The sequence below is a fragment of the Anabas testudineus genome, chromosome 7 (genome assembly GCF_900324465.2).
Source record: "Anabas testudineus chromosome 7, fAnaTes1.2, whole genome shotgun sequence".
NCBI classification, from domain to species: Eukaryota; Metazoa; Chordata; class Actinopteri; order Anabantiformes; family Anabantidae; genus Anabas; species Anabas testudineus.
In genome coordinates this window covers 17,261,755-17,289,409 of record NC_046616.1, presented here as the reverse complement: position 1 = coordinate 17,289,409, position 27,655 = coordinate 17,261,755, and the positions used below count along the sequence as shown (strand labels likewise).

At 38.4% G+C, this 27,655-nt stretch overlaps 1 protein-coding gene across 2 annotated transcripts; it reads right to left on the bottom strand.

The window, feature by feature from the left end:
- Window positions 1–611: 611 nt before the first annotated feature.
- Window positions 612–27,655, bottom strand: nup210 (nucleoporin 210). Of its 2 annotated transcripts, none has more exons than XM_026367824.1 (40): window positions 27,044–27,655; window positions 26,304–26,443; window positions 24,225–24,356; window positions 23,472–23,568; window positions 23,082–23,232; window positions 20,965–21,097; window positions 20,572–20,730; window positions 20,323–20,391; window positions 20,133–20,239; window positions 19,394–19,534; window positions 19,121–19,258; window positions 18,753–18,908; window positions 18,114–18,312; window positions 17,459–17,604; window positions 16,247–16,465; window positions 15,904–16,077; window positions 15,389–15,581; window positions 15,125–15,231; window positions 13,191–13,295; window positions 12,606–12,707; window positions 12,310–12,438; window positions 12,032–12,159; window positions 11,810–11,945; window positions 11,665–11,727; window positions 11,136–11,315; window positions 10,969–11,049; window positions 10,706–10,837; window positions 10,257–10,415; window positions 9,794–9,885; window positions 9,496–9,670; window positions 8,566–8,741; window positions 6,615–6,835; window positions 6,149–6,285; window positions 5,396–5,510; window positions 4,755–4,901; window positions 3,775–4,025; window positions 3,480–3,675; window positions 2,978–3,100; window positions 2,643–2,720; window positions 612–1,824 (listed from the first exon to the last, which is right to left on the bottom strand). In XM_026367824.1, the coding sequence occupies exons 1-40, from the start codon at window positions 27,196–27,198 to the stop codon at window positions 1,727–1,729; spliced, it is 5,640 nt and encodes a 1,879-aa protein (XP_026223609.1). In that variant the 5' UTR covers window positions 27,199–27,655; the 3' UTR covers window positions 612–1,726. The 2 variants fall into 2 exon arrangements, with proteins under 2 accessions (XP_026223609.1, XP_026223610.1); XM_026367825.1 differs by having other exon boundaries at window positions 2,978–3,097.

Here is a 27,655-nt window from a genome sequence, read left to right as displayed (position 1 = left end):
ATGAAGAGCGACTACACACAGTCCTTCTCGTGCAGTTTTTTTTTTATTGAACTGAAATCAATGTGTTTTCTAGAATAAAATGACCCTTTTAGAGTTTGTGTACATAAAGTAGGCGAATAACAGCCTGAAAACATAAACAGAACAGCTAGCTTCTGACGTTGCACTTGTCATTTGTTGGCATGAACATATCATGACAAACGGTGCAGATAACACTCAAAAATGTACCAACATCATTTCTGGGCAGAATAAGGCCCATTTTATGCCAACGAAATGCAAACGGAAAAACTAAGTGGGTAGAAGACCAGAAAAATTAAACTGCACAGATGCAGAAAATGAATTCAAAGAGAGGCCTGTGCAGAAAACTGTAGGCTGAGTGGGTGAGTGACAGAGTACACCTACAGTTTTCCATTCAGAATGAAAAGACATCTTTATCTTCTGTGTTTGTATTTGCTGTTATTCAAAGATGATTTCTGTGCGACTATTCAACCGTCACTATTCTCTCAAACAGACTGTGGCATTGTGTTTCGTCCATTACATGTCACTTTGTGAATTCATTTATAAGATACATTCATGTTTTTGATGAATAATCATGTTAAGACAGACACTGAACATAAAAAGTAAAAACTTTAATTAGCAAAGGCAAGAGCGCATTCACACAGGCAAACAAACAGATGTTTGCAATGTCCTGAAAGCTGTTCAGATTATAAGGCATGTGGATGGAGCTTAAACACAAAAACAGCACTGAAGCCATTTAATCGCACGAGCGCGCGCACGCACACATAAAAACTCTACAGTAAAACAGAATGTCACTAGCTAACATAAATATGATGCCTTGTCAAAATGTTTCTTCAAATACAAAAATATGTCATTTAAAACAAAGTCACACTTATGTTCCAGCAGTTCGACAGTGCTACACTAATCTCCTTCTGGAAATGTGGGCAGGTGAGAACAACAAAGAAATATTATTTATATTATTATTTTCAGAAATGAGCCCAGGTCATATTTGATCGCTTTCATAATGAGGCAACACTGGGATAACGACTGTATGAATGGTTCACATTTCTTATCTGTTTCACATTAATTAATTAGACAGTAGCTGCATGTATTGTGGCTCAAAAAAAAGAAAAGAACTGGGAAGTTAGATTTTTCCCCCAAAATGCCCAGAAACAGAACTACAAACTTTTTCCATGTGAGAATTATGCACATTTGAAGGATTCACCATTTATATTGAGGACGGATTCAGTGGAGAAAAATTTCACAAAATGCAACATTTTCAAGTGGAAGTTTTCCTTCTATCCTACAACAATGCCATTCATCCTGAGTTACTACGTTTTACATGTAAAAATGGTGTCAAAGTGTCAAAACAAACACAAAAGCAACTAGTGATTTGGTTTTTAAGCATGTCTTCAAAAAGTTGTCAGTTCACAACAGAGTGGTCTTGCATAAAATCTATTTCCATCGCAAACCACAAAAGATATACTGTATATACAAAACTGCTTCCACGCACATTCACAATTAAAATAGCCCTGTTATCATCTCACAGCTCTTAACTAGCAATACTCTTCTGAAAAGTTTTAAGCATCTGTACCCATATGAAGACAAAGACATTGAGATTTTGCAGTCACATCCCACAGCTTTTATCCTGAGGGACAGAGGCACATTCAATATGCATTAACGGCCTGTGGTGCTCAGCTTCTGAAGTACAGGGATGAGACAGAGGGCTTTATCAAGACCTGTAGTCTGGAGAAAAGAGACGTGGCCTGGGGCTGCTGTTTGGGTCAGTCCTGGGTATTGTGCAGTTCAAGGAATTCATGTGTGAGGCTCCTGAAAAAGAGCCAAATATAGCACTGAGTAAATAAAGCACCTCCAGCGGAGTAAAGCAGTAGTGCCTGGATGGGAAATGAGTGGATCAAAACGCGGACAAATATCACAGAACACAAAGGGAATACCACTTGGTTTAAACCAACAACACACTACAAGCACAGAACAATTTGTGCTGCTATGTATGTAACTCTCCCAAATATACTGTTGCAGCCAGAACACAGGTTACATTTTGACAACACTGTAGCAGCTTCCTGTTAAATTGAAGATTTTGGGACCAAAACAAAAAAACGTTCTGCTTAATTTTACATCCAAAGGACTTCGAATTCACAATTAGTGAATATGGATGCACCAATCTGATATTGCCTAAAGAGCTAGACTGGGTATTGGACATTTGGGTTGATACATATGGGCCAAGCAGTTCACTTTAATTATGTGTTTGTGACGCTTGCTCTGTTGTGCATCGGCCGCTTATGTAGCATGTGCAGAAACTTATTTTTTATTTGAGCTTCTATATAATAAACTGCTTTCACATAAACTGCCTTCTATGTTGTCCACAAGGTGAGGTATACAGTTCATTAATTCAACAATTAGATTGGTCCAGGTATTGGTATTGGAACCAAAAAAGTGGGTCAATAATTTGACTGCCAGTAATATTTTCTAAATTAATTCTCCTACACATTTTCTAGTTTTTCTAATTATTTCTCAAAGGAGCTTTACAGCCTACTGGCATCACAGATATTAGAGTTAAACCAACTTGTCTTTAATTAGTAAGGTGCATAGTGAACTCAGCTGTGTAAGTGTCACAGTGATTACCTTACCTGAGATGGGTTGTGGTGTCCTATGGATGAAGGGAGGGGGATAAGCTTGTTCCCTGGGACTGAACACTGTGTGGATAACTATAGGAAATACCACGAAAATAAAGGTTTATATTAAACAAAGTTTGTGTGTAGGGAACTCAACTTCAAATTGTAATCACTATAGGAAATAATTTTTAATTCAAAACAATTATTACAATAAACAATTAAAAAATAAAATTATTATCCAGATGCACAAAACTAATCCTGTTAAAGAGAGGATGACAAAACAACTGAGAAAAAACCCAAACCAGACGCTGACCAAGGCATTAAAATTTGTACAGAAATAAGTGACTCACCGATGATGATGATAGCTGTACCAGCCAGCAGAGCGAACAGTGTAAAGAACATCATCTGGTAGGAGTTTATTAAGATGTGCAGGGAGTGTTCCCCGTCCATGTTAACAACCGGAGGAGCAGCTGCTAAGAAGAAACAGTGACAGAGATATCAGACTGTGAAAACCTCTTCAAAGAGCAGAGAACATATGACGCTAACATATTAGCTTTTGCATGGAGGGATAATGGTGCTTGGTGCAGTGGTGGTGAAATCTGAATGGAAGGCTGGCTTCTGAAAACCTAAACAGAAATACTTGCTTATTGTCTTATGGAAGTTTTTTTTCCCCCCCATTGACCCTGCACCAGGAAACTGACGTACAGTAATGTTAGTCTGTTACTAACTAAGGAGGTGAGAATTAGGAATGGAAGGTGACAGCACTGTTACCTTTTCTATGGCCTTAGACATAAAACACACTTGAAGCAACGTGTCTCGGTAGCCTGATGCACAGTAACCTTGATATCTGACCTTGCATGGAATCAGCCACATGAATCAAAGTGACTGGGATGACGAGACTCTGTCCGGAGGAAGTGCTGCTAATGGAAATAGAAGCAGAAACTGCTGTCTGAGGGTCCACAGCACTGACGATGTACTTTGAGAAGCTGGGAAAGCCATGGTGTACCTCCTTCTCATGAACAGCAATGCTGGGAGAAGTCGACACCACCTAAAGATATTAAAAAACACAGCAGGGTCACAATAGGTATAGGATGTAGCAATTTGTAATTTATCAAGAATGTTTTCTACAAACAATATTATGTCTGACCTCCATGTTGGAAAGGGAAGCAGTGGGGCCATAGATTGTGAGCTCAGCTGAAGGATGCAGGTTTGAGAGTAGCAGCTCATTCTGGTCAGAGTAGAGACCTGCCTCTATGGGCAGCCTGGCACTGACTTGTTCCCCAGAGAAAGCACTGCCCTTCAGGCCTGCCTTCACCAGTAGGTTGGTCATGGATATGCTGAGCACACGCGTCTGTTGGTCTGTAACTGGCTGCAAGGTCAGGAAACATGTGTAGAGGCCTGGGGCAAGAATGGACAGAGGTTAGAAATTATGGTTCAAGGTCATTTACCAATGTGTGCATCTTTACCAGAACAGGGTCTCAAAAACACAAACAACAACATGAAAATTCAACATCCTGTATTTTCCCACTGAGATCTAATTTCTGAATTTGTCGGGGAGGAACCTTTTATAATCACACACTCAGCTCAGAGCTCGGAGGGATTTAGCTGAGTTGTTACAGCCTTGTACACGCAGAGATAGAACAACTGGAGTTAAGTCTCAATCCCCAAACACAATGAGTCATTGAGTTTCCTCAGTTTAATAGGTCACCTGAACACCTGTTATAACCCCTGATCTATTCATTTCATGGGCATTGCATGGACTGATTATGTACTTTTAAACAGTGCTTTCCTGCTACTTCTGTAGAGTGTACACTTTAACACACTGACATCAACATGCCTAGATAAGATAATTATTAAATAGGTAAAATCTGATTTTGGTCATTAAAAATGTAATGATCTAAATATTAACAGGACCGACAGCTATGAAGCCTCAATTAACTAACACTGGGCATCTAGTCATCTAGTTGTTAGATAAATACTGTTTTTAAAATAGAAACAGTAGTTTAACAAGTAAAAACCTACTGTGCTGATACTAAAGATACCATTATATAATAATAGTGAGAAACCATAACCCTTTATAAGACTCTCTGCTTCTCTATGTTAAGTCTGATAAGAATTCATTCTTACCAATGTTGGGGTCAAAGCTTATGTGTGTTTTGAAGACATCATTTGCAGCAAAGTCAATAACATCACTAGTGAAGCTGAGATGACAGCTGATGGAGGTTTCTGGCTGGAGCTGAGAAACTGCCTCAGTCTGTGCAGAGGAACAGGTACCTGCAGGGTTAAACACACTGACATAAGACTAAATCTTTTTGCTTCATTACACACATAAAAATTACACCATTAATAATTATGACATTTTGATTATTTATACATTAAGTTGTCAAACGTTCAACGTTCTGTGAAATTATGTTCAATAAGATCAGTCCATTAAATATAAAGATACAACAACAAATGGGTCAGATTAGTTTAGCTTAGTAACTAAAAACAGGGAAAGGGCTAACCTGGTAAAGTCCTCGTACAACAACACCTCCATCAAAGACTAAACTGAAGTGTAAAAAGATTCTCCACAAAGTCAAGAAATAACCGTGCACTTAGACTTATAGTTTTACACTTTGGTTTTTGGATTGATTAAAGTAGCAAGATGTCATATTTTATCTGTGACATTATATATAGATTATAGTGACATTTAAAGGTTTCAAAATGTTGAACTACTGTGAACTACCCTCTTTAATTACTGTTTAACCAGAACCCAGTCATTTCAGTACCGATAAGGTTGGTTCCTCTTTCTCTAGTAGTGAGTAGGACTTTTGTCTCTTTTCCGTTCCTGACCGGTGTAGCCTGAGCCATGGCTGCTGTTCTTGTAGTTGCTTCCACTACTACCTACAGAACAACACAGACAGAAAACACCAATTAAATCCCAGGCTGATTCAGATTTATGCTTGGAATAAATCACATTTTAATTTACATCCGCAACTAATTGTTTACATCAATCAAATTGGTCTGTCAGTGAAACAAACTAATTAAAACACATTTAAGTGTTTAATATAACATTACTGCTTCCTCTACCAATGTCTCTTCCAACAGGGATAAACTAATCTTCATTCAGTCTCTTTGATTACAGTGCTTGTGACCACCCTTCTGTTTAAGAAAAACACCCCAGACCAGAGCTAATTAATTACCACTCTGCAAATAGGAAATATTCAAATAAAATTGCACATTATATGCAGCTCACGAGCAGGAAATGCATGACTGGACAGAGTAACATTTTAAGAAAGAGCCAATTAATCCTGTTCCCTCCATCATCTATGAGAAACTACAAGCAGTAATAACACACACATTAGACAGAAAGAATGTGCTACTGAAATGCGATGATAGATACATTATACACCTGTTGTACTTTTATCCTGATTATGATATATAGGTAATGGATTGATACATCATGAAGCACTGGCAGAAAAGAATAAATTACACAGTGTGAGTGAAACTAGCATAGTGACTACAACATACAGTTAACATACCTCTCTGTAGGTTTTCAAAACACCAGGTATTTCGTAGTACACAGTAACTGTCCCAGAGTCTCTAGCTACAGCTGCACCACTTTTAGGGTCCACCTGAAGAACACTATTGGCTGAGGAGCTCCAAGTACCATGAGCATCTGCAAAGGGGACGAAACAATTCTAGGCATTAAAAACAAACAAACAAAAAATAACGCATATACGGACACTGTGCCAAACTAAATCAGTATATTCAAATACAGGGCTCATCCCAGTCCGGAGAAGCACTAAAAACCTTAAGGATGTGCTCACTTGAGTACAAACAAAATGTAAATATATGAAAATCTCAAATATTGTGAGACACAAAGATGATCCATGACAAGACTGAGTGCCAAAGCAAAGGCTAAGATTTTTATTAACTTCCAGATGTTTTTTTCTTCACTCTTACTTTACAAATGTGTGTCACTAAAATAACTTGTAGACCTCTCACCATCTGCACTGGTAAACTGGGCAGTGAAGCAAATCACATCTCCCACCACCAGTCTGTGGGCTTCATGTGGGTAAATAGCATGCTCAACAGGAAGTGGAACGTAGTCCGCCACACCCACGTTTTCACTGTCCCATACTGCAAGGAGGGTGAGTCCTACATTCACTGTCTTCACTGTCAACGTGTGGTTACCAGGCCCAGCACCAACCTGCACCAAGTCATCTCTGCAGGACAAAAAAATTAATAAAATGAGGTAGAGGTTTCTTGTCATATTTGAATATTAATATCACTGTATCAATATAATAATAACTAACATAACAAGTAATCAACTCTAAAGATTTGTAAAAACAAAACAAAAACAAAAAATAATGTTCCGTTTCACTTTATCATTTAATGGGCTGGATAGTAGTTGATTTTTTTAATAACTGGTACGGATTTTGCATCTGATAAAATACAACAATTTAATCGTTACAGATTAGAGCTAAAAATGCTGAACTTACAAGTGCATTTCAAATTTAAAAAGGTTTCTAAAATAAGAAAGACCAAAATTCTGTACTGTCCCTGAACACCTCACTAGTGCTACTGCTGTTAGGAATAGCCATGCTATAGATAGATGTATTACATATAGTCAATTTTATATACATTGCGGGTGTCAGGGAGCTGCTATTAAAATGTGTGAGATTTCTGTAATATCTGAGTTTGTTATTCCGAGAGTCTGCCTATTTAACAGCTATTTTGAAAAACAATTGTACTGGCTTTTTGCTTGCCTTTATCGCACATATAGAAACAAGTAAGTTGTAAACCAAGTCCCCCGTCACCTGCTCTATGTGGAGGAGTCGAGGTCTGATTGCCAGTTAATTAAAGACTGTCCCGATTAATCGGCGACCATTGAGTCGACCACTAGCACTGAATTTTATTTTGTAATGTGAATAAGGATCAGGTTAAGTGGAAAATTAGAACATTGTGGATGAACTATGTTCTTTTTGGAATTAGTAGGGGATTCATTCATATAAATATAACTTACAAATACGATATTAATATAACTGTGGAAGCAAGAAAGAGCCCATCTCTCTCTAATCCAATTTCTCGCTTGGCTGCTCACTGTGACACCCCATGGCCTACCATTGATTCCCATTTGCTCCTTAGTTCATGCCCTTGTGTTCTGCCCTTCTAATCCTTTTATCCATGATACTCATTCATCGACTGCACTACATATCATTTTAATTAACTAATTTGCGAACCTAAATGGCATTGTTATAAAAGAACTTTGTAAACTGAAAATTGGGCCAGTACAATTAGACCTGTTTAAACACACTATTAGGAGTTTCTGAAATAATACTTCACATGATTTAGTTTAGTGCTTTATTTCTTACTGTAATAGTTCAACATCCTGTTTTAATTTTTCCCTCCTTAGCTTTTTGCCTCCTTTTCCAAAACATCCATTCTGAACAAAAACGGTCCAAGTGCTCCAATATCAGTAAAATCCAATTAGGTCCTTAGAGACTCAATAGGATCTAATCACAGACCAGACCTCTAAGTCCCAAGACTATCAGCCCTTTGCTACTCTGAATTTGATACCTTTCCTCTAAAATTGTCTGTCAGCACCTGGAGAACAAGGTAATAGAATCGATTTAATGTGCAGACAGATGGAGTTCCTTATTGGAAGTGCAGCTTTGCTCCTCCATGCCCAACATTCCCATTAATTTAGCTCACTCACTCAGATGGAAACAACTCCACATACTGTAAAAAGAAAAACAGCCCAGTGAACTAATGTTCACCCTGCCACTAACCCTTACCATGACCTTGTCAACTCTGGCTGTACAGTACAGATGTTACCACACAAAATCTAACAATCTAACAAAAAAAAGAATTCACATTTCACTCATAGAATCACACACACTAAAACATACTGAGACATGATACAAAATAAAATATAAATTGTAAGGTGACTGACCTGTTTGTAGAAAATATCAATTCAGAGTTGGAGCTATGTATGGCCTCTCCAGTGCTAGCATGAAAATGGACAGTGAAGGTGAGTACTATTCCCAGAGGAAAGGCTCTCAGACTCTCTTTGGTTTGCGTGTAGAGTACTGGACTGGTATTGAAGCGCACATAAGACACAGGTACCACCTGAGAGATGAAAGCAAGGATCAGTGTTGCACTCAGTAACCACAGAGACAATGTAAACTGTCATTTAAAGGGTGAGAACCACTGTTAACATTTGACAGAATGGCCATACACATAGGCCCTTAGGATTAGTTTGTAGCAGTGTAACATTATAGGCAACTCATGGTTCAGTATGATAGACATATATGATTTCATATACAGTACCAGTGATATTTTTACAAACATGCTATATAATCATCTATGACAACATCATGTATTGTAGTGTATGTTTGAAACATTTATGTATAGTATATTTTATGTAAATAAAAATGTTTGTACTGTAGATCTGGAGGAAAACTGAAGATGGAAAAATATTTATGATTCCTGTCATTTATCACTTTTGCGTTTCCTACTGTAAATAGACACCATGTTGCAACCGTAAAACTAAAATTAAAATAGAATCTATTAGCTACATGTACAGTACATAAATACGCCCATTATATAAAGCACACATTGGGAAAAAAAACACTGCACATTGCACTCCCATTTTGCTCCAGAATACACACAGTCATATGTTTAAATTAAACTAAACAAGTCTGTATATCATGATTTAGTGTTTAACCTACATTGAGATGGATTTGGAATATGACACAGACTGACAAACACAACTTAGGTTTTGGCAGGAGGCCAGGGATGGATTTCAGTGCCAACATCTAGAATGTGTCGTTTTAAAACCAGAGATTTGAATCATCTTTCATGTAGCAGTTCTCAAACTGACCTTCACAGCAAGGATGAGAGTTTGATTGACACCAAAGGTCTCTTGGGAGGTGACCAGCAGAGAGGAGATGCCAGTAAGAGAGCCAGAGAAGAGAGAGCCCTTATCATTTACTTGAGCAATAACTACTTGGTCAGGGAAATCCAGCATACGGTAAGAAAGGGCTCCCACGCCATCCCTGTTCAACAAAGAAGAACATAATCACAATATGTTTCTCTGAGTGATTTACAATTGTCATTTTGCATTGTGCACTAAACAGTCTTGAAGCACGTTTTTAGAAGTGCAGGCATTTGTAACTCACCTGTTAGTCTGGAGTTTGAGGACTGAGTTTGGAGCCATCAGTAACTCACCAGCCTCTACTTCAGGATTAAGCATGTGCAGCTTGTCATAAACCTTGATCAAAGGAAAACGTTGAAACTCCAATTAAAAGGCTTTAATCATTCTTTGATGTTTTTGGCACAAGTGACATGTCATAGTTTAATGCAGTATGAAGCTGGATGCATTCAGCTCGAACTAATCTGAAGTGTTATCACTTCAAGTTAAACTCAACAGATATTCTAAAGCTCAGTAACATCTATGCTCTGCTGCCTTAAATGTCAGCTTTCTCTATTCTGGAGAAGCAACAGGGGGGATATGGTCATGATAAGCAAGGTAGTCCATTATAGGGGCATGTACAATATTTATAATAACAGTACTTATGACACACAGAGACACTGATTTATCAAGTATATCAGTATGAAGAAGTAGTAGCAACAATGATGTACCTGAATCTGGATCTCATCTCTGAGCTCTTGCAGATTGTCTACTAGCTGCCCAGCCTCGGGGTCTGTAACTCTGAGCACTACCTTCAGCCCTGTCCGCCCTCTAGTTTTTCCAGTCACCGTCATACCAAAATTGTGCTCAGATTGGAGCTCCACATTTGCCTGAAGGAGACAGAAACCATTATAAGAACAGCAAAAATAGCACTAGTAAATCAAATAAAAAGGCAATGGTGATGACGACACAGGGAAAAGGAAAAGGTTGACAAGGAAGCAGAGGCAAGACAGATGGTGGCTTTTAATCATACTGTAAGACAGGGACAGCACATCTTAAGTCAATTAGGACAAAGAGACTTTAGGGACAACAAGAGCCAAAAACATGGATGATTCAGTGGCAGAAACTGCATATCATATCAAATGCATGAGCAAATATACAGTACTTAAATGCAGGGTACCTCCGAGTGTCTTGATTGAACATCTAGGATGTCTCTTTTAGTGGTGGACCAGGTGAAGGTGAGGCCAGGTAGAGCATTGCCAAAGGAGAAGGGTGTCTGACTACTGGTCAGACCCATCACATATACAGGCATCTGCAAAGGGACAATACCAGTCACAGAGAGTAGAGAATCATTTTTATTTCATTGCATGCAGCATTACTGTGAGCAGCAATGTTTAGATCTTTGTTTCAGGTTTTATACTATTATATAAATAAATAAAATACCTGTGCTCCTGTTTTCATTCTCGTAACAGGTGCTCTGATTCGAATGGCTGTCAAAAACACAACCTCAACTTCTACTTGATCCTGAGAAAACAACATAATAGACTTTTCATCTGTAAAATCTAAATGAGTGACACATGCGTCCACATCATCTATCATACAATATTTACCTGAGACACAACAACTAGCTTCCCAGTTTCTGCATCAACAGCTTGGACCAGTCCAGTCACAGTGACATTGCCAATGGCGATACCTCTGACATGGCCCATGCCGTTAACAGAAGCTATATCCTCATTGGAAATAGAGAAAAGGATATTGGACTGAGGCTGAGGGCCTCCCTCAGATGTGATCTATAAAAAACAGCAGGTATGAAAAGTAGAGACAGAGTTTGAAAAAGAAACAAACAGGAAAAAATTAATTAACAGATCCAACAAGAATAATGTACGGTACAGTCGTGTGTTACTGAGTAATGTTCAGCAATTAGAAGGCTTATTGGATAGGAGGCAATTGCTTTCTAATTAGAGCATGGGTTAAGGCAAACTGAATGTGCAATTAGGCTATTAGGCTAACATCTTCTACAAGAGTCCTGGCAGTGGGTTCTTTTAGAGGAACTGGAACTGGGTCACATGAACAGTTCTGGCACATTGAACTGAGACCAGCTGTTTGCAGATGTAACTTAACTTTCAATATTTCACATACCTGCATCATTGCTCCGATTAGCAGAGTCACTTTCCTTGGGATGAGTTTGAATGGTGGAAATACCTTGAAGTGTAAAAAAGAAGTTACAACATGTGCTAGACTCAAAATCCAAAGAAACATGACAGAATTTCACACAAAATTATACCTCAATTTGCTGAGGTGGAGATGCAATTTTTCTTCCATTTTTATCCACGACAACAGCTGACAGGGTGGTCTGGCCAATAGTAATACCTTTCACCAGGAAAACAGCTGTATCATTTTCTGCAGACTCTGCTAATGGTCTACAAAGAAAGACATTCAGAAACTTACATTAAGACTTGCTAGTTCTTACTCCCTTAAAATAAACAACTAGTTGCACATGACTTACTTAAGCGACACTATAGGAGATGCTGTCTTGAGTTTTAGATTCATGAAATGGAAATAACTGGCTGGGAAGGGCTTCTTGTTATCATCCAAGACTCTGACATAAGCTTTCACAGATTTGCCAATCTCCACCTGTAATCAAGATAAATGAGAGCCATCATTATCATTTTGGTTTACAGGCAGGGCAGAATTCCAGTAAAATGTGGTACTAATAAAAGGGATCAACTAGTCAAACAGTACTGGCACCCTCCAAGATGAAGGATTATGAGCTTGAAAACTGACCTTGTCAACAACTCTCACATAAACCTCCAAAATGTCAGAAACGTGTACTGTGGCTTTGGCAGGTGCTGGAAATGCCAGACAAAGGTCATAAACCATCACCTTCACCACTCCTGGGTGGACAGGAGAAACCTGGGCACAAACAGCAACTTTATTTTTATCAGCAGAATATCAACTCTCAACATTCAGTGCACTGGTGTAGTTTAATCCATCATGCAGCCAAGAAAAACAATCATGAATAAATCACAATTCTGTATTGCACAGAGCTAACCTATCACACTCCAGATGTTTCCTCTTACCTGAGCTGTTCCTTGGGTCTCCTGAAATACCACATCGGCTATTCCTTTAACACTGGTATTGACAAAAAAGTGCCCTGAACCCTCTCGTAGGGCCAGGTTTGCCTACAAGACAAAAACATAATTACCAACTTGTGAAGATGTTGATAATAAATGAAAAATAATAGTAATAGGTCATTTAGAAATCTGTTGCTGTTCTTGTTTGTCTAACAGGCAGCTGGCCTTGCCTGAGACATCAATGGGGACCTCTGAGAACACTCAACATTTAAAATCCCCTTCCACAGGTCACTGGATGTTATTTAACCTCCACACCTGTCAAATACTTCTCCTATATCAGGATTAGGAGAGTAGGCACACTGAGCAAAGAGGGCAAGGAATTTATCTTTCCCCGCTGTGTATAATAATTAACACCCGACTTCATTCAGTAATTACTCCTAGCAGTGTATTTAAATTAAATGGTTTTGTATGCAATTATGAAAGTACAAAATAATAGCCTTGAAAAAAAAAAAGACAATCTGTTAGCTTTTGGGTAAAGTGACAGCTAAGTGATACGTGTGAGACCACAGCACTAATAAATTTGTGTCTTACCTGCACATCTGGGTGATTGTATATAGTGACTGTGTGAGGGGAAACTTTGACATCTTCAACCAACAGGAGCTCCAGAGTGGCAGAGACAGGGGTGAAGGGCTCATACTAACCAGAAGAGAAAAAAACAGATTCAATACTCTGGCTACATATGTAAATTTTATACCAATGAACAATACAGTATGCTGCTAATGTCTCACTATGAAGAAACTGGGTGGAGATAAGATAAAGCAAAGTAAGCAGAAGCTGGGACAGAACAAAATAACAGAAGAAGCTTAATCATTTACAAGTCTACAGGAAATACCATAAATAAAAATTACACCTGCAGACCAACTACCAACCAAAAACTGACATTTCCACACAAACACTCAACCTTTATTTGTATAGAAGTGTTTCATTCAGGCACATACAGTGACTATAAAAGGTTTTCAACCCCTGCATTAATATTCACCCCCTTCAGGTCAGTATTTAGTAGATGCACATTTGGCTGCAATCACAGCATGGAGTCTGTGTGAATAGGTATCAATTGGGCTTTCACATCTGGACACTGGAATTTTATGCCATTTTTCTTTGCTCAAGCTCCGTCGGGTTGAGTGGGGATTGGGAAACAGCCTTTTTCATGTCTATCCACAAATTCTCTATTGGGTTGAAGTCTGGGCTTTGACACGGCCACTCCAGAACATTCACCTTGTTGTCGCTAAACCATTTCTATTTAGCTTTCGCTGTTTGCTTTGGGTCATTGTCTTGCTGAAAAACAAATCTTCTCCCAAGCCGTAGTTGTCTTGCCGATTGAATAAGATTGTCCTCCAGGATTGTCCTATATATTGCCGCATTCATCTTACCCTCCACCTTAACTAGCCTTCCAGGGCCAGCTGCCAAGAAGCATTACCATTGCATGATGCTGCTGTTTCAAAGTGGTTTGTGGTGATGTGCAGTGTTTGGTGTGCGCCAAACATAGCGTCTCGTCTGAGGGACAAAAAGAACCATTTTGGTCTCATCAGACCCTCACCCTCTTCCACTGGACCATGGCGTCTTTCACATGCCTATTGGCGAACTCAAGTCATGATTTAACATAAGTTTTCTTCAACAGTGGCTTTCTCCTTGCCATTCTCTCATAAAGCTTTGACTGGTGAAGAACCCGGGCAACAGTTGTTGTATGTGCAGTCTCTCCCATCTCATTTGCTGAAGCTTGTAACTTCCTCAGAGTAGTCATTGGTGTGTTAGTGGCCTCTCTCACTATTCTCCTTCTTGCACAATCACTCAGTTTGTGTGCACAGCCTAGGCAGTTTTAGACATGTGACATTTTTCTATCATTTCTTGATGATGGATTTCACTGATGTTCAATGCCTTGGAGATTTATTTTTGTATCCATCCCCTGACTAATGCTTTTCAATGACGTGTTATCTGAGTTGCTGGAAGTGTTCTTTTGTCTTCGTGGTGTAACAGTAGCCAGGAATACAGAATAACCAGTGACTGGACCTCCCAGACACAAGTTTCTCTTCCCTTAAGACGCATTCACTGCACTCAGGTGATTCCTATTTAACTAATTGTGGGACTACTAGCTTTGCCCCATTTTAAAGGGGGTGAATATTAATGCAAACACTGATTTCACCTTACATATTTTTATTGAATTGACATTACTTTTTAGAAACCTTTTTTCACTTTGACATAAGTGATGTATTTTTTGGATTTTTTTTTGTCAAAGTTGCCAACTTTTATTGACCATGACCATAATTTATAATGTCAATAAAAGGATAAAACATCCAAGGGGGTAAATACTTTTTACAGGCACTGTACATTTCTGCAAGACCTACCGTCTTGCAAAACAATGATATTGTATTTTGAAAAATGTTTTTTTCCATCTGCTTCTGCTTTATAAGAGGAAGTGAAACACATTTTGTCTTGTCTCTGTGATGGAGCCATTAGCTTTTTCTTACTGGGCTGGGAACACTGGCTGATGCTAGATGCGAAGCCTGGTAACCCAAAGCTGTCACTGTAATGGCTGCAATGCCTGTCTGATGATGTACAAGAATTCTCTGACGTCCTGCAAAAGAAGACAACAAACAATTATACAAACGACCAATCCAAATGTTTTGTCAGTACTAATTATCAGAAATAAGAAAACACACACACACAAAATGTTTTAGTCATAGATGATTGGATAGTTGCTGATCTACCACAGCTGTTGTGTTTTCTAGTACCGTGAAGTTTCATCTGTTTGTTGCCATCCTCAAACTGGTGCAACTCCATGGGCACAGTTGGTTCAATGCTGGCCAGTGAAACTTTTGTTGACTCCCACATAATATTCAGAGAGCTGAAGTTGTCAAATTTCCTTCCTTGTTGATCAAAAGCAGCCAAGTCCAAAACAGGGTTATGGTAATTTGAAACGGGTACCTGCAAAAATATATGTTAATAAGTCATTTTCTAATTATTCATAACACACATTAAATCAACAACAATGAGATAAAGCTACATTTTAATACTACTGTATTAGCCTAAATAAGGCCTGTTTAAGGTAACTGTTACTTCACTTCACTTAGCAGGTGTCTTTTAGATGAGAAGCTTAAAATGATTTAACAAACAGTACAGATATTTCTTAAGTGATTTCACATGTCATTAGCAATGAAATGAAGTATATATACCATTATAAAAAATAAATGTTAATTTCTAAACACAAAAGCTTGTTGACCCTTGTTATATCACACCAAATACAGACCACTTGTTTGTTCTGCTGCAGCAGCGGGCAGGTCAGGTCCAGCTGTGGGCTGGTATACACTGGGACCAGGGTTAGGCGAGATGGAGGAGCACATACAAACTTGACCACTGCAGGTTCCACAGCAGGATAAGGATTGGTTACACTGGGCTTATTCCCCACCATCACCTCCAACACCTACAAAAGAATAGAAGTCAGTTGAAAGATGCAATATTGCATACACAATGGTAATGTGATGTGCATTCATTCTCAACAAAAGCAAAAAAGTTACAGTACATAACCATACAATCCCTTTGTTAATTACATTAACAGTAAATAAAAATAATATATTTTCAGTAGATCCAACCTGCTCTCCTAGGGCTCTGCACAATGCTCTGACCCAGTGCTGATTATAATTGTGAGATGAGGGACTAGTCAGAGTGAGGCTCACGCTGGCCTCATCCTCAGCCCTCAAGTTGCAGAAGAACTTTGAAGGCTCCAAAATCCAAGGTCGCGGTCCGCCTTCAAACAACATTTCTTTAGATGATCCCAGAGTTACTACAGCCACAGATACAGGATCAATTGCCTGTCAAATGACAATTATATAATGAAATATCCAAGTTTAAACTGTTATAATACAACACTTGAGTATGGCATGGTTTTATAAATATCAGCATTGTTGGACCAAAATATAATTATAGAAACCAAGTCTGCAAAATGCAATGGAGGAGGATTTTGAAAGCAGAAGATTATTTGTATCAGCTTGGTCATTCTATTCAAACACTAGCTCTTAGCTGGGGAAATGTTAAGCTGAAATACACAGCATTACTCAGTAATACTGCAGGAAAAACTGGGTCAACCTTTAGCTGCCAGTGCAGAACAGTGAGGAAACATCACAAGAATGTCTGGAATATTTTGCAGAACACTACTCAATCTACTGATAAAAAATACATAACCAAACCAAAAAGTGGAGCATCAAACAGCATGTTACTGTACTGACAACCTGAATGCAGTTTGCTGGAAAACCACACAGCTCAGGAGTGATGTGACGTTTTATGACATGAGATCCAATTACCTCATCTTAATACATAATGTTGTTCAATTCAGTAAACTGCCACAACAGTTAATTTCCTTCCTGTGTAGTACTGGAGCTCAGGCGTAGGAAACAAATCAGAGTAGCAAGTGTATAATGCATAATTAAAATGCACAGCACGCAGGGGAAACCCAAGAGAAGAAAATTTTTAGCACTCCCTGACCATATTTCTGTAAAGAAATTTGAAGAATTTCTATATGCATGTGTACGTTTGTGTCCTTAGAAAGCAAACAGTAACTGATGTTTTGGGACATGTTGAAAGAATAAATCACAACAAAGACATCAAGTAAAGTTCAAGATTATTGCTGCTGCTCACAGTGTGAGGTAGACTTTTAAATAAACAACTAACAATGAACCATAGGCTAAAACAGAATTAGCAGTTGAACATAATTAGTGGACATAATTGTTTAAATACCCACTGGGTCCCAAAGGAGGGCAAAATGATATGGTCCAAGGTCTTTGAAGGGCAAAAAACACTGGACTCACTCTGAGAGGAAGGTAGGCAGCAATGGTGATCTTAGTACTGAGATGGACGTTGCCATGGGTGTAGCTGACAGTAAGCATGGTATACCCAGGAGCCAGGGCCTTGGCTCTCACCCCACTGCAGTGGTCCTGGCCTGGTGACAGCCTCCCTAGATCAGGAGAAAGAGGGTTGGAGAAATCTAAAGCATTAGACAATGCAGTACCACAATGTACAAATAAGCACAAATGTTTACACATTTGTCTTCCGATCATACACCATACAGGAGAACAGAGGTCTTATTATTTGTCCCAGCCCACTATTCTGATTAATAATACAGGATTCCAAAATGAAAAACTGTAAATCTTATAACAGGGAAACTCAGAGAGATAAATGCTGTGTAATGACAAAAAAAAAATCTGTGTCCAGAGTGGACTATACTATTGAACCACTAAAACATTCTTGTATTCTTTCAGTCCTTTTTGTAATGCGAAACTGCTTTTGAAACATTATAGGAAATGACTGTAATTTCAATGAATTCTGCAATTAAGATAATAAACTTTACATGTGAAGAAGAAAAACAACAACAAATAAAGTAATTAGATTAAATATTACAGTAAAATATGGAGCCAGTTCTTGGTTGAAGATTTGAAGCACTACAATCTGATCACTCAGACTTACCATCTAGCAGTTGGAAGACGCCATGGTTCTCCTCTTCAACCTGCAGGTCAAAGTGGGAACAGTCACTCAACATGACTTGTTCTTTTTCCACCTCCTCCAGCACGCCAAATATCCTAAGAGGCAGATCCAGGACAAGGCCCACTCTGGCCTCTACTGGGCAAGGAGTAAAGTCCATGGCCACAGGCTCAACAACATACACCTGAGGGAGAAGAGGATCAAAGAGGCAATAACGAGCATTAAACTGAGGGTGGGGAACGATAGTAAAAAAGGACATTCAAGCTATTAAGACTGGAATTTAGCTGGATATATAAGAACATTTATGGTTACAGATTAATGTAGAGTAATAATAAGAATTATGTCACAATTTTATGTTTTTCATGATTGATAATAATGCACTTAAATGCTTTTATTAAAAATTAAAAAGACAATAAACTCATATCCATCTTTGGGGAAAAAAGTGACTAAAGACAGCAAAGTTTATGGAAAAAAATAAAGGAAGGAGAGAGTGAGAGTGAGAGAGTGAGAGTGAGAGTGAGAGAGAGAGAGAGTGAGAGTGAGAGAGAGAGTGAGTGAGAGAGAGAGAGAGAGAGTGAGAGTGAGAGAGAGAGAGACAGAGAGAGAGAGAGCACACTAACTAACCTTCATTTGGCCAAAGTGTAATGGGTTACGTAGATCATGAGCATAAACTACGCTGACGCCAATGTCACTGACTGTTGTCATCACTCCTTTCACAGTCACCGTGGCAACAGCTGTATTGGAGGAAGACCAGCTAAAATTTCCACTACCTCCTGTTGCCTGTCACAAGCACAAGAGAATAAGAATGATTATGAGCATCAGAATGATACCTCTCATTTTTGATCGCACATTCAGAGTAAGTGGTAGAATCATAAACACTGGTATGAATGAGAGTAATTTCTAAAAAACAATCATATGCTCATTTCTGGCCTATGACAGATTCACAGACACTCAAAAACATGTTTTTCATACCTCTGAAAAGGCACAATTACCTTTATTGTGTACTGATAAGCTCCAACTTTGGGCTGCCATGGAAATGTGAGAATACTGGGACTAAGAACTATAGGATTAAAGATTTCCACATCCTGTTCATTGTGGACTGGGTTGGCGAGTGCATGGACCCTTCCACTCTGAAACAGAACAGAGGGCACAGGAAATGATTAAACTCTCTCTGCTGGGCTAGAAGAAAAGGGTAGAAAGTTACTGCAATAATGATGCTTCAAATGAAATACAGACTGATGGGTGAAAGACATAATTAGACTTACTTCATGCACAACAGCTTTGAGAGTAGCATCAATGAGCGTAAGGCCATCTTTAAGTGCTTTGACACGGTGATATGACCCATTCAGAGAGGACTCCAGGACGTCAAAGTACTCCACAGGGAAAACTGTGCCAATACGCACATTCTGCAAAATCAAAATAAAACACATTCACATTTTCAAACTAACACTTTTGCTTCACTAAAACTCTGGTTTCAAATCTTGAAACAACCTCTTACAATTAAGAACACCTTCCTAAATTCAACATATTTTGATATACTTATACCGTTTATAATTCCAAAAACTGTAAGTCAGATATGCATTTCCATGCCATGTAATGTGTTGAAATGTGGTGGTGTGAGTCCACCATAAAACAACTCTTCCTCAGTAAAATGACAATCACAAAGGTTGTAATTAGGTATTTATGTCTAAAGTCAATAAAATAACATTTGCAATATTAACATAAGTTAACATCTCAGATGTGTCTCCTGAGAACCTTAGGTTTCCTTTGGAAAACCACAGGACTGCACACCTGCTGTCAAACCAAGGCTACAAATAAAACTAAGCATATAAACTGACCAAATGAAAAATATCTGTAAAAAAAGTGCAAAAGAAAAACTGATTCGAGAGCTTACTTAACTATGGCACATGTTTTCTGTTACTTGAATTTTACTACTGCATTCATCAACAGCTAGAACAAACACAATGTTGGTTACAAATAAACAATTGAAGTAAGTGTACTTACATCAGAGAGGTAAATTTTGTTGCCAGATTTATCAAATACTTCAATGAGAATATCATACACTCTGCCCGTTTCAAGAACCCAGCTGTCTCCTGGATGGATTTTAAAACCTAAACGTAGAGAAGTAGCGGTAAGTCAGGTCTATTAATACTTTTGGTTCATTAAGTTTTTAAATCTCACCAAGAAAACATACCTAGATAGGCTGGTTCAACCACATACAGAGTGCTGTTGGGTAGGTGAGAGACTCCTTGCATCCGAAGGCCTAAATAGTTGCTACTAAGGAAAACAAGGTCAAGCACACCCTTTAATAATGACAGCTCAAAATTATTTTAATTGTTACACATTTTACTATGTATTATATTAGGTTTGAGCCATCAAAGCAAAACACAACACTATGAAATTAGGGACTATAAAGTGCAAATTTGATTCGTCAGAAGGATACTCTTATAATCTAGGACCACGTTGATGTGTCCCAGTTGAACTGCTGTAACTGTGGATGAGCTTTGATCCAGACTGGCTACAGCAACATCTGGTTTTCCATTAGGGCCAACTACGCTGTTCTGAAGGTGGAGCTCATACTGATCACAAGGCATAGAGAGCTCTGGACAAACAACACACAAACAATTTATTTTAATGTACAGTATTTAGGTAAGAAAGTTGAAGGTGGAAAAAAAAATAACACAGTTGTACAACTCATGTGGTCACAGTAGTCAAAACACAGGGGGAACAAAACAAAACCAAAAAAAAAAAAAACTTTAAAATTAAAAAACCCTGAACATTAAAGCTTCAGAGTTAAATGATGGACCTTCCATGTCACTTCACAGGCCTCCAGTACCTGTAATCGTGCCCTGTCTTATCTTCAGGACTTTGTATCGCATGGACGTTCCCGCCAACAAGTAGACATCATGTGCAGGACTCAGCAGGATGTTCTCTAAAATCAGCAGTCTCACCTCTGCTGCACCCACATCCTGTGGTTAGAGAAGACACCATGGTTACAAAACAACACAGTTTAAGCTTCCCGCCTTAACAAACCAGAATAAAATGGCTTTGGTGTTCAAAAGGAAACATCCAGATGAACCCAATAAATTTTAACTGCATGTGGTTGTTATCTTATATGATAACATGTTATATACACTGCTCCAAAAAATAAAGACACTTAAGAACACAAAAACATCATTGAAGCACAAATGACTGTGAATAATCAGTTTCAGCTGCTTTGGTGCAAATGAAAGTGGCAACAGGTGAACTGGAGAGGCAAACGCAAGATAACCCCAAAAATAAAGTTTTTACATGACGGCCACAGACAAATGTTCTCCCCTTATCCATACCTGACTCCATTCTTCTCAAGTTTTGTTTTTTCTAGGGATAGTATGAGGCAGTACCTGTAGCCCAATCAGGATGCACAGGTAGTCCAATTATTCTTCCAGTACAATCTCAATAGCATGGATGAGATACCAGGACACTGGCCATTAGCAGCAGAGCTGGGCAGCACCTTAACAACCCAGCAGCATTATCAGTATCTCCTTGTTTGTGCATGGTGGAACAGGAGGATCCCTACAAAATGACCTCAAACAGGCTGCTGCTGTGCATATCTGCACTTAACCATTTAAAAAATAATAATGATCTTGCACACCTCATGAATCAGAAAGTTCTTCCTAGAAAACTTTGATGTTTTTCCTCTTTGGCTTAGATATTTTGCTTGCCTTTAACCTCACTTGTAAGACACTTTGGATAATAGCATTTGCAAATGACTTAATGTAAATGTAAATATTTCTTGACCAAACTGTCAGAAACAGATGCCATGAGGGCCTGAGGTCTTCTGTACAACTTGTGCTCATTGCCAGCTCTGCACTGTGTGGCTCATCAGAACTGGCATGTCTATTATTGGCACCCTGTTCTGGTCACAGAGAAGAGCAAGTTCACACGGAGCATGTGACAGACGCGAAAGAGTCTGGAGACACCACAGTAGAATCATGTTTCCTGTAACATCATCAGGCATTACCAGTTTAATGGTGGGTCAGTGATTGTCTGGGGAGGTGTTGGATCTTTGGCTCAGACCTCCATGTAATTATTAACACCCTTACTCTTATGAGGCACAGGATGAAATCCTCAAAACAATTGTCAGATCTTATGTTGGTGCGATGGGTCCTGGTTCCTCGTAGGCATCATGTGGCTATGGTTGTGTAAGCATTTGTTGGTTGAGAAAGGCATTGATGCCACTGACTGACCCAGACGCTCTCTTGACCTGAGTTCAACTGAAAACCTTTAGTATCTGTGCATCCAGTGTCAACAGGAAAGGGGAAAGGACACCGTCTGCTGGCTCATCAGTAGCATGTCCAAATATGTATACAGAAATAATAATAATAATAATAATAATAATAATAATAATAATAATAATAATAATAATAATAATTCACACAACTTGGATGAGCCTGTGATTTAAAATTTTCACTTTGATTTTCACTGTGGTTTTAAATAAAATGGGTTGATTGTTTTGGTTTCCAGACATTGAAAATCTGTCATTTTGGTCTGAACAAATTCTACAATGTACATTAGCAAAGATTTTTAACTTTAATATGTAATCTATCGAGATCCAATGTGTGATTTAAGGGTTTGAGCAATGTATTACTATTGAACTTTTCTTTCTTCTTCTGACACCAGATTAAGATTAGCTTGAAAAGAAATGCAGACCATAAATTCTTTGAAAAGACAGAAATACAACTTAACTGTCTCTTCTAATGTGACATTACATATGCAGGCAGGCAATAAAGAGTCATTACTATTACAAATCAATCTGTTGCTATTTTTAGATGTCTGCTGACATCTAAAAAGTTTATTTTTTAATTTTTAAAATAAAAATAGACCTGAGTGACCTGAGCTGACTAACATGAAAGTGAAATATTCAGTGTTACTAACCAAAAAAAGCATCTTCTGTTCCACTGAACAACTTACCTTATACAGTGACTCCTGTATTTTGGCTTTCAGCTTTGCATGTCCCGTTTTCAGTCCTGACACCAAAATAATATCACCCTGCTTCCCAACACGTTCCATTTCAGATATGTATCCAGGGGGTGTATATGTGGACTCAGAGAATTTAAGTACCCTTGAGGAGACGAAAGACACAGATGAGACACTCAACCCATTATGGCCCCTCTTTGTCAAAGAGTTAAGGAAGAAAAAAAACTATTAACATCTCCCTTCTCTGGCAAAAGAATAGGTTGTTATGGTTTGGTTAACATATTGTACATATGCTAAATAAAAAGTCTAATTTTGGTTTGCCATCATATCATACTCAGACTGCTGAGTAAAGTTTGAGTGGAATATTAACACAGAGAAGCTTACCGTAATGAATTATAAGAGTCAGAGAATCCATTCACATCTACATCTTTCACTAATGTCCAGTCAAACACTAGACCTGCAAGGGTGCTGAAAGTGTTTCCTATGATAAAAAGAAGAAAGAAAAAAAAGTTAGGCTTGCCATGTCTTTAAACTACAAAGCTTATCGCTAAGATTAAACACGGATATGTTACACTAGATAAAGAACACGCTATTTACATAGCCAACGTATAAGGCTTAGATCACTGGTGTTTGCTTGAGTGTAAAATGGATGAAGAGCACAACTGTGTGAAAGCTCCTGGCAGTCGAATTAGTCAAAAAACCAATAGACACTTCATTACAGAATACATGACGGTCTTTTGCAATGCATTCCAAGTGAGGAATCTAAAAATGCACTTTTAGGCCAAAGCAAACAAAAACAAAACACCGGGCCCTGGAGCCATCATCAGAAAGAATCAGGCTGTAGCTACAGCTCATTAAACTAAGTGTGTCTGTCGTAAATGGAACAAGTCAAACAGAACAAACACAGCAGCCTCACAGTTGTAGCTTGAGGGGAAAGAAAAAGTTGCTTCGAGCCAGCTCAGTTATTACTCTGAGAAGTCTTCAGAATAGCAAATAAACAAAATGCAGACTACTTACAACAGGAAAACAGAATAACATATTGATGTAAACTATAATAATATCCTTAAGGGGATAGTAAATTATCAACAGCAGCAGCAGTCTATAATGATAATTCAGTGAAAAAACGGTATATGACACCTTCAGAGTCCAGTGCATGAATTTTGAGCTCCAGTGGTGAGTCCTCAAGATGAAGCTCTTTGGTGGTCGACACTATCTGAATGTCATTGATGATGTCAACAATAGCATCACATCGCAGCACCTGTCCTGTAACTGTAATGGAAACAAAGAAAAAACAGCATTAATACTATAGACTACTTCAATAATGCACTATTTAAAAAGAAAGAACAGTAATGCTTGTTGAGGCAAAAATCAGTATCTTCACTAAAACACTGTATTACGAGCAGGTGGAAATAGAAACCAATTGCTTCCTCTGCCCCTGAATGTGCTACAGTTATCAATCAAGTCAAATGTTCTAACTTCTTTCATCAGCTGTATGTGAACAGTTGGACAAGTGGCAGATTATGTCAGATAATGTTTTGCTAAACAGCCAGATAAAGTTAAACTTCATTCAACATCAGATAAACCAAAAATGAAAATATTGTCAATCACCCATGAAAGACCAGGAGCACTAACAGTGGCACAGGAAACATATGACAGGACATTTCGCAAAAGCAGAAGAAGAAGAAGAAGAATGTGTCTTGCAACAGAATTACAATTTTTATTATCCTATCCATTAGATTTGCTACTATAGAGCAAAAAGAGCACTTGCACACTAGCTACTTTATCAGGTACACCTGTGCAATCTAATGCAATCCAATGCAGAAGCTCTGTCGTGAATTCTACTTTCTTCAATTTTTGTTAAAGCTGTCAGAAATGAAATAATTCTACTATATGTTTCTTATTGGAGTCACAGTGGAAGTTAAAGTTGCCCTGGAGTGCATTATTCAAAAAGGTGGTTATACAACTATTAATAGCCTTTACAAATTCTTGGTTATGTTTTCTTAGTTAATCTTTATGCTAATATTCCCAAAAACACACATACATCTAACTCATCCAGGTGTACTGTGTTGAAGTCCCAGAATAATGCTATTGTAAGAATATGAGAAGGTTTATCTAGCCTTACTCTATCTTTTGATGGGGCTTACCCTGTTCAAATGACTATTTACTAGTAATTTACACAAGTCTGCCAAGGTTTGCATGCATGTACTAATTGTATTTGTGGGTTTTATACAGCTAACTCCTGGTTGTTTGTATTATGTTGTTTCAAGTTGCATATAATGATTTGGTACATTGAGGTAATGCTTTTGATGTTTTTGTTTGGTGGCAGCAATATGGGTACATCATTTCAAAAAATGGATTTAAGTCTATGGCTGTTGATCCTCTGGTGGAAACCACACCAACAATTTAGTCTATCGCACACATGTCCGAGGTTCCTTGTATTTGATAAAGAGTCAGTGGAGACTGGAAACATGCTTTTATATAATGCAATAGAAAATTATTTTAAGTTGATGATACATAGTTCATATTAAAAATAAGGTTTGTATTATACAGCAATAATGTGACCTTAAAACTGCTCAGTGAATCTGGTGCTGCATACAAAAAAGCCCTAAGAGGTGCTGGCAACTGTAGTCGAAAGTGTAGTCGTAAAAAATAAACCACAACAACTGGTGATCATCACCTCGTAAGGTTATGATAAAGTATCTTGTATTGTGTATATTTTATTAATACTGAGGCCCATGTGAAAATGAGCCACTTCCCCCAGCTTATACCCATCATAAGATTGCTAGGCTGCCAGAACAAGTTCACTTATCTACCCTCAGCACATCAAGTTTTGGTAGTTCAGCCTCCACACCCCCACGACTGACAACTTGTGCTGTCTAGACCACAGGGTAGCCCTGCCCCATCTGAAAGATTTGTTGTTGTTTATAGATTTTAGTCTGTCAAATCATGTGCATACTGCATAGCCTAAACCTATTCTTATATTGATGTTGTAGTTGTACACCTCTATTCACATCGGTGTACTATATTGTACACTGCATATATATATGTACACCTATATTTGTTATGTATTTTCTAATTTGGTGGTATTTGCCAACATATCAGAGATAATGACTTAGCAAAATTAAATACTGCACAAATGCACTCAGCTGCTAAACATTCTTAAATGAGCTACTTGTGTTAAATATTTGTTTACTACTATAGCATCACTGTATTTACCAACATCTTCAGCCAGAATGATGCTGGTTAGTCTGGAGGGCTGAGTGGAGAGAGCTTGGAGAACAGCTCTCCTGGAGCAGCCTTTGCCAGGCTCTTCATCCACAGCCTGGATGCTTGCTACCTCTGGTCTAGTGGATGACCTTTAAGAAAAGGACCAGAAAAAAAAAAAAAAACCAAACATGTCATGCATATCAGTGTTAATCATAGAAAGATAACCGGAGAGGAGGACAACATTTCCTGACTTTAAATTAGCTGTCCATACAAGAAATAGGCTTATTAGTCAGATTTGGATTTATTATACTTATGCAAACTGGAAGAACTAGAAAATGAGGAATATTTGGAACATATTTCAGTACTATTTACAAGAGCAGAAAGTATTTTGTTATTAGATTAGAATAAAAAGAATTAAACAAATCAAGAAATAGTCTCTGATGCTAGGGGGAGTATGTGGAGTAGCTTTGATTCTAATAATTATTGATTTATTTAATTATTTACAAACAGGTAAAACAGAAACAGAAAAAGGGGTCTATGTGGGGTTAATTATAGCAGGAATGACAGTACTTATCTTGCAGCAGTTATGATCAGAGGCCGAGCTCTTAAATGATTACCTCACCTTTGCATGAGATACAGTGGATACAGTATCGGCCATGTGGCCCGACATGTCCCATGCAACATGACACTCCTTCACAAAGACTTTGATCTATGTGGGGTTTTTTTTTATTATTATTTGTTTCACTCACCATCTGTAGCAACCTTCAGTAGTTTCCAACGTGAAGTTAATTCTAGTACTTCTGGCATGTGGCAGCAACACTTTGGGGATATTCAGCTTGGACGTCCCGTTAACCTGAGTAACGGGTATTAATAATAGCAACAGTAACACTGTGAACGAAGTCATTTTCACTTCGTCAAGCTGCGGCTTCACTCACTGGCACAGAAACTAGCGGTCGAGTGAATTAGCTCCGACTTTCTGTAACGTTACTAGCTACACCTGTGCCCTGGCTTCAAGTTTAGCTAACATTTGTGCAGTAGTTTCGGAGACAGGCGGTTGGTCGAGCTAACATCGCTACTGAGCCTTCGGTCGACTCAGACGCACGCTGCCCGTCTTCCTGCTCCGTCTCAGTTTGTGTCACTACTTAATGGAGAGCCCCACATGATGAACAGTCAGTGTCCTCCGGTCCACTTGTTCAGATACTTGGTGTTGGTAATCCTCAAAAACACTTCGACACAGCAACTATTAGTTTACAACCCTCCGTTTCACACTAATGTGGCTAATTTGCAAACGATAGCTTGTAGTACCTACGTTTCGTACAAATACCCGCCATTAGCAATAATTGGTCTTCCAGTGTGCAAGC

Excerpts from the sequence above, each read along its gene's own strand:
- nup210 (XM_026367824.1), bottom strand. The coding sequence starts at position 27,198 with ATGACTTCGTTCACAGTGTTACTGTTGCTATTATTAATACCCGTTACT. Across the intron at positions 16,466-17,458 it reads CTGCCTACCTTCCTCTCAGA|GCAATTGATCCTGTATCTGT; the intron begins GTGAGTCCAGTG and ends GTCATTTGACAG. Across the intron at positions 12,439-12,605 it reads AGACCCAAGGAACAGCTCAG|GTTTCTCCTGTCCACCCAGG; the intron begins GTAAGAGGAAAC and ends GTTTGTGCCCAG.